Source organism: Eriocheir sinensis, chromosome 67, assembly GCF_024679095.1.
Source record: "Eriocheir sinensis breed Jianghai 21 chromosome 67, ASM2467909v1, whole genome shotgun sequence".
Taxonomy (NCBI): domain Eukaryota; kingdom Metazoa; phylum Arthropoda; class Malacostraca; order Decapoda; family Varunidae; genus Eriocheir; species Eriocheir sinensis.
Window position 1 is genome coordinate 717,829 of NC_066575.1, and position 7,172 is coordinate 725,000.

General features: G+C 46.6%; 1 protein-coding gene and 1 long non-coding RNA gene across 2 annotated transcripts in view; one reads left to right on the plus strand and one right to left on the minus strand.

Moving 5' to 3' along the window:
* The window catches only part of LOC126987899 (uncharacterized), a 380,175-nt gene that overhangs the window by 149,518 nt on the left and 223,485 nt on the right, over nt 1-7,172 (minus strand). The gene's annotated exons all lie outside the window — the stretch shown is intronic.
* LOC126987898 (uncharacterized) overlaps nt 2,639-7,172 on the plus strand; it is a 65,720-nt gene continuing 61,186 nt past the window's right edge. Inside the window, exon 1 of the mRNA XM_050845396.1 lies at nt 2,639-3,589. Within this exon, the coding sequence (XP_050701353.1) occupies nt 3,576-3,589 (14 nt within the window). The 5' untranslated portion in view covers nt 2,639-3,575. The remainder of the gene's footprint in view (nt 3,590-7,172) is intronic.

Here is a 7,172-nt window from a genome sequence, read left to right on the forward strand (position 1 = left end):
CTACTTCTATTACTACTACTACTACTACTACTACTACTGCTACTACTACTACTTCTACTACTACAGGTGTCTTTAGCTTTGCGCCAGAGCCTCGGGCAGTCCAGCGCCGCAGCAGGCGAGGCGAGGGCAAGACAGCGCCATACTGTAAACAAACCTTTCCCCAGCCTTATTTTGATAGCGAGACCCGATGACGCTGCGAGACGGAAGAGGAGGAACACAAAGGAACACAAAGGAAGAACAAACAACAGCAGACCTGATGGTCCTTACGAGGCTGTTTGTGACAAGCTACACTAACTATCAAATCAAAGGTGGAAGATGAAGGACAGCAAAGGCGAAGGCTCCTCCCCACCCCCCTATCCCTCCAGCCAAAGCTGGCAGGAAAGGAAAAAGAACCATGCAGCATGGAAAAACTGCATGAAAATTATGTAGGAAAGAGGAAAGAACTACCATTACTGCTACCACTAACCGGGCGATAAAAACGGACAAGGACACCAGTATTCCAAAGAACTTAACGTTATTACGACAATGAGTAATATCTTAGTTGCTGGTTGGATTCAAAATAGATGATCATCATCAAAATAGATGATGATGATGATGATGAAGAAGACGGAGAAGAAACAGAGGAACGGTGATTGCAATGATTATAATGAAGGTCGAAAAATAGTACAGGAGTAACAGGAAAAGATGTCCTCCTTAAATACCTTAAGAGGAAATGGAACAGCAGTCTGACCTGGAGGAGGGGAAGGAGGAGGAGGAGGAGGAGGAGGAGGAGGAGGAGGAGGAGAGGGCAATTGTGATAAGAAAAAAAAAATAAGAAGAAAAAGAGTTGTGATCAGGAGGAGAAGGAATAGAAGAAAAGCTGAGTAAGAGAAGGAGAAGGAGGAGAGTTGAGATGAGGAACAGAAGATGAAAGAGAGTTGTGATCAGGAGAAAAAGGAATAGAAGGAAAGCTTTGATCAGGCGGAGAAAAAGAGTTGTGGTCAGGAGGATAAGGAATAGAATGAAAGCTGAGTAAGAGAAGGAGAAGGAGGAGACTTGAGGTGAGGAACAGAAGAAGAAAGAGAGAGTTGTGATCAGGAGAAAAAAGAGTAGAAGGAAAGTTGTAATCAGAAGAAACAGAAGAAAACATGAAAGACAAGGACGAAGACGAGGAGGATGAGAAGGAGGAGTAGAAGTACGAAAGGTGTGATTAAGTGGAGAAAGAGGAGGAGGAGAACTGTGATCCGGAGAAAAAAGAAGAAGGAATAGGAGAAGGAAAGTTGTCAGCAGGAGAAAGAGAAGTCAAGAAGGACGAGGACGAGGACGAAGGGGAAAGGAGGAGGAGGATGCTGACAGACAGGTGATAGCGTCTCCTCCCTCACCTGCGGCGGCCTCGTGTACACCTGAGCAATTAGTGGGTGGTGGTCGCCGGGGCCTGAACACGCGGGATGAACACCTCACTCCGTCCATTAATTACACTCCTATGCTGCGCCACGACGAGAAAAAAAAAGAACCCGACGAGTAAGGTAATGCACGGTAAGCACCAAAAATTACCTGTGATTAGAGGTGATCCCTAAGGTGGCCCAATCTTATTAGTGCGTAACAGTGTCGCCACCTCATCCTCCTCTTGCTAATCCTTCTTCTCCACCTCCGTTACCTCCACTTCTTTCCTTTTCTCTCCTCTTTTTCAACTTTCCTTTCTTTTCTTTGGTCTTCATCATTATCATCATCATCATTTTTCCCCCTTATCCCTTTTCTCCTCCACTACTTTATTTTTCCTCTACATCTTTTTTTCCTCCTCCAACTTCTCCTCCTCCTCCTCCTGCTGCTGCTCCTTCTCCTCCGCCTCCTCCAGGATGCGATGAGCCTCCTTGTGTTGCCCCCACGCCCTCTTGCCCGCCCACGCGAATGTACGTACGTGTATACATTAGTGGTGTGTGTGTGTGTGTGTGTGTGTGTGTGTGTGTGTGTGTGTGTGTGTGTGTACTGATATGCTGTCAATGGAATGAATGCTGGTGTTGCTCTGCTTGTTGCTAATACGACTAATAATAATGATAATAATAATAATAATAATAATAATAATAATAATAATAATAATAATAATAATAATAATAATAATAATAATAATAATAATAATAATAATAATAATAATGATTTTTTGGTCCTGTGTTTGTTGTTGTTCCTGTTCTAGTATTTGCTATCTTTATATATTTAATTTTACTCATACTTTGTCTTTCTCGTTAACTAGTTCTATATAAATTATTTCTATACCTCGCACACCCCTTTTGAACAACTTTAGTTACTGTTACTGATGCTGCCGTTATCTTAAGAAAATAGTGATGATAATAATGATTAAAAAAATAATAACCATATTAATGATAATAATACTGATAGTAAAATGCACTTCACTATTAATTATATATAACGGTGTGTGTGTGTGTGTGTGTGTGTGTGTGTCGAGAGAGAGAGAGAGAGAGAGAGAGAGAGAGAGAGAGAGAGAGAGAAGAGAGAGCACACTCCCCACATTACCGTCCACCCTTTCCTAACTACCGGTGCTTGGGTCACGTGGTCAGGGGGGCGGCCCTTGGAGGTCACATCTACAGTGGTCACCGCCGCACCGCCGGAATATTAATGTTGTCCTCAGATCGGCTAGTGCGTGTGACGTCACTACGACGGGCCGAGCTGATTGGCTGGCGGAGAACTGCCAAGTGTCGTCACCGCTTGTCACTCTAGCCACGGTGCTGCTTCGCTCTGCCAGCTTGACATCACTTCCTCGCTCTCTCATCACCACTACGAGGGAGGTGAGGGCACGCTGGTGAGGGTGAATCTTCAGTAACACTCGACAGACACTCGTTGGAAGGCCGTGGAGGAGAGGCAGCGTGCGGCGGGCGAGAGAGCGGCACCTCAGCCCGGGCGGCGCGGCTGGGGCTGCTATCGCGGGAGACACCTCCGACCTGACTGTATTTCTACGGATAAACCCATTGAGGAGAGACGTGTGCGCACCAGTGATACCCGCGACCCCGAGGAGTGTATACCCGCGCCCCGATCCCTGTTCTCGCACGCGGACACCACCATCCACCCATCCATCCACCGCTCGCTGCTGCCTGTTCGGCGTGCTGGCTGTCTGGCTGTCTGCCCACCAATAGTGATCCCAGTGTGTGCCTTACCCAACCCAGGGAGTGTGACGCCCCTAGTGCCTCACCTTCCTCCTTTTTTCTGTTTTTTATCGTTGTCGAAACACTTGATGAGGAGGAAGTTGAACGTGTCTCGAGCGTGGTCCAAACACTGATGAGGAGGATGTTGAGGGTGTTGTGTCGATGCGAGGCGGTGCGTGTGTCGACAGTCCTGTGTGAGTCTCGATGCCGAGTGGACCGCAGGTGAGCCAGACGAGGCTTGGTGGCCGCCGAGACCCACCTGACGCGTGAAAGAATGAAGTTACTGGCGGCGTTGAGTGACTCCTGTACCAGTGATCCGCCTGCCGCTCAACGCTACCCCGCCACCTCCCGCACCTCCACCCACTCCACAAGTGCCACTAAGAGCCGTCTGTCAGGCCGAGTGGCACACTTGCAACCTAAATGTGGCTGCCTGCGAGTTAAATGATCATTAAGAGGTGAGTAGCGTGTTCCTACTGTAGTATAATTTATTGGAGTTTTTATCTCATCCTCGTCGTCTTCAGTTTTATATCATCACTGAGTTCATATGTCACAGGAACAAACTTTCTCTCCCTCTCCACTACTATCGTCTCGCACTCGGCCGCCAGGTGAGGGACTCGGCTACACCAGGTGAATACAAACTGTTTAAGGAAAGAGTAAAACAGACATTCAAACGGCAGAGCACTCGCATTCACCAGACAGCGAGGGTGAGTGAGCTGAAAGTCTTTTAAAACGCGGAGAAATTTACGAGGCACTAAGCAGATTGTGCAAGGCAACGCAACCTTTGTGACGAGGGAATTTAAGAGAGAAACGCGCAAGCAGACAGACAGGCATGAAGGCAGACTGATACCTAGCAACCTGAGACTGTGTGTGTGTGTGTGTGTGTGTGTGTGTGTTGGGAAAATCTGTACACATGTCTGTTTTCTTAAGTCCCCGGGCGGAGGAGGCAAAAATAGATAGGAAAAAATATGATGGTGCAGCGAAAATTGAAGGCCAGGACATAATAGGTGCAAGTAGCGAGAGAGAGAGAGAGAGAGAGAGAGAGAGAGAGAGAGAGAGAGAGAGAGAGAGAGAGAGTGTATGGAGAAAATGTAAAAAAGAAAGTATCCCCATTTTCTTACACGCACATAAAAAGCGAAATCTCTACAAACATTGAAAACTTGCAAGACGATGAAGAAAAACGATGCAAAGAAAAAAAAAACTTGTAAAAAGTGGATATAGAATGACAGTGCTTTGAAATATGAACAGTAGTGACCGAGCGAAGAGGAGGAAAGATGGAGAGAGAAGGAGGAAACGAGGGAGAGGTAGAAAAGAAAGGAGTGATGTGTTTTAACTTGTGTAGACGGGATTTTTTTAACCTCTCTCTCTCTCTCTCTCTCTCTCTCTCAAGCATGCCAGGTGTTGTGTTGTGGCGGAGATGGAATCGAAACCTGTTGAGAGTCTCGTGTGTGGAATCAATTAAGTTTGCGTCTCTTTTTGAGCCCCGGGGTGGAAGCGGCGACGGGCTGCCACACTCGGGGAGGTAAATTACGCGTTCTCTTTACCGGCCTAGTGGTGCGTTCTGCTGTGTTATGTTGTGTTTGTTCTGCGCTTCGATGTTTCCTGGTGCTTCTCATAGTCATATTCTCGTCTAGCGTTAGTTGTGTGCATCTTAAGGGGCTATTACACTGGGCAAATTTTCCGTGGATCTTCAGTTAAATTACGTGTTCTCTTTACCGTGTTGTGTTCTGCTGTTCTGTTGTGTCTCTCCTACCCATGCGCACTTCCATGTTTCCTGTTGCTTGTAATCGTAGTCTGTGTTTGTTCTTCCTCGATTCATCTAACATATTCTTCTAAAGCTTCAGTTGCGTGTATCCTACGTGTTCCCTTTACCGGCCTTGTGTTGTGTTGTGTCTGTCCTGCTCTACGATGTTTCCTGGTGCTTATAATCTTCTGATCGTGTTCTGTGTTCGCTCTTTCTCGATTCATCTAACATATTCTTCTACAGCTTCAGTTGCGTGTATCCTACTTGTTCTCTTTACCGGCTTTGTGCTGTGTTGTGTCTGTCCTGCTCTACGATGATTCCTGGTGCTTATAATCTTCTGATCGTGTTCTGTGTTCGCTCTTTCTCGATTCATCTAACATATTCTTCTACAGCTTCAGTTGCGTGCATCCTACGTGTTCTCTTTACCGGCTTTGTGTTGTGTTCCGTTGTATTGTGTTGTGTCTGTCCTGCTCTACGATGTTTCCTGGTGCTTATAATCTTCTGATCGTGTTCTGTGTTCTCTCTTTCTCGATTCATCTAACATTCTCGTCTTTCTCGTCTTCCTTCAGTCGCTTGTGTCCTTGCGTTTGTTCTACGTTTGTTTCTCCTCCCGCTGTGTTGCTCCCCGCATAACTCTTCCTCCGGCTAAGATTGATTAAGTCTCTCAGCGCCTTCAGCCTCACTTGCTACTGAATGCGTGTGTGTGTGTGGGAGATTGAGGAAAAAATGTGTGTGTGTGTGTGTGTGTGTGTGTCAGAGAGAGAGAGAGAGAGAGAGAGAGAGAGAGAGAGAGAGAGAGAGAGAGAGAGAGAGAGAGAGAGAGGGGAGAGAGGGAGGGAGAGAGAGTAAGAGGAAAGGATCGTGGGATACTTAGAATAGCAACAGAGGGACAAATGTCAGGAGGATTGAGAGGACAGAAAGAGAGGCCCCACTTGTGTAACTAATTTACAGTAGTGACTTGTCGAGAGGAGGAGGAGGAGGAGGAGGAGGAGGAGGAGGAGAAGGAGGAAAAGAAAGACGAGAGGAAAGAATGTAAAAACTATTGCGAGCGCGCGCGCACACACACACACACACACACACACACACACACACGCTCTTTTACTCGCTTCTGTATTGACAAACTAGCGTGGCCGACCTTCAGAACCTTTGCCCTTCGTCTCTGCGCCACACGGTCTCCCTCGGTTCAACACACACACACACACACACACACACACACACACACACACACACACACACACACACACAGGGAGCGAGTACACATGCTTATTTCCGAGGTAATTCTTGTTTTCATCTTCTCGTAAGTGTTCGTAATTTGTTGTAAAGGTAGTGGATATATAGGTCTTTCTCCCACTCCCTCTCCCTCTCTCTTCCTCCATCACGCCCGACCTTTTCAATCCGTGCCTATTTCTATAACAATGATCCTCAAATTTCATTCACCACACAGTTCGCTTCTCGTTTGTGTGAGTGCATGTATGTGTGTGTGTGTGTGTGTGTGTGTGTGTGTGTGTGTGTGTGTGTGTGTGTGTGTGTGTGTGTGTGTGTGTGTGTCAAGCGCAAGAGGCTACACAAGATAAGCGTGAGTTGCAAGATAGGACAGGGAAAAGTCACAAGTAGAGTTTGATAAGAAAAAAAAAATAGTTGCTCTAAAGCGATTCACTCTGTGGCAGCATAAATAAAACAGCAAACCGTATATACTCAGAAGGAAGAAGAATATTAATGGAAAAAAAATGCACACGAATAAAACGAATCGAACGCCCCGGACATAAATCAGCCTTACGGAATATTGAGAAACGACAAGAAAATATTATATACGCAAAGACCGACAGCCAAAGTTACGTGGCAGTGAGCACAGGGAAGGCCAAGTGTGTCCAGGTGTGTGTGGGGAGAGAGAGAGAGAGAGAGAGAGAGAGAGAGAGAGAGAGAGAGAGAGAGAGAGAGAGAGAGAGAGAGAGAGAGAGAGAGAGAGAGAGAGAGAGAGAGAGAGAGAGTAAAGTGGGTAAGGAGACAAACACAGACAGGTAAGGAAATAGAGAGAGAGAGGAAGGCAGCATTTCTAACCTAGTCTTACCCCGGTGAGGGAGGATACGCCTTACTCTACCTAACCTTCCCTTGCCTTTCCTTTACCTTCCTTTACCTGTGCCCCAAGACGGGATGGCTGGTGGTTAGTGCGCAAAAGAACTGTGTTGGACCCGCAGACGCTATTATCCGAGGAGCATTACTTTAAAATAAACTTATCACACCTGATACTCAAGAGACCCTGATAAAGACTACCAGTGTTGCCACGCTTGCCCAAGGCT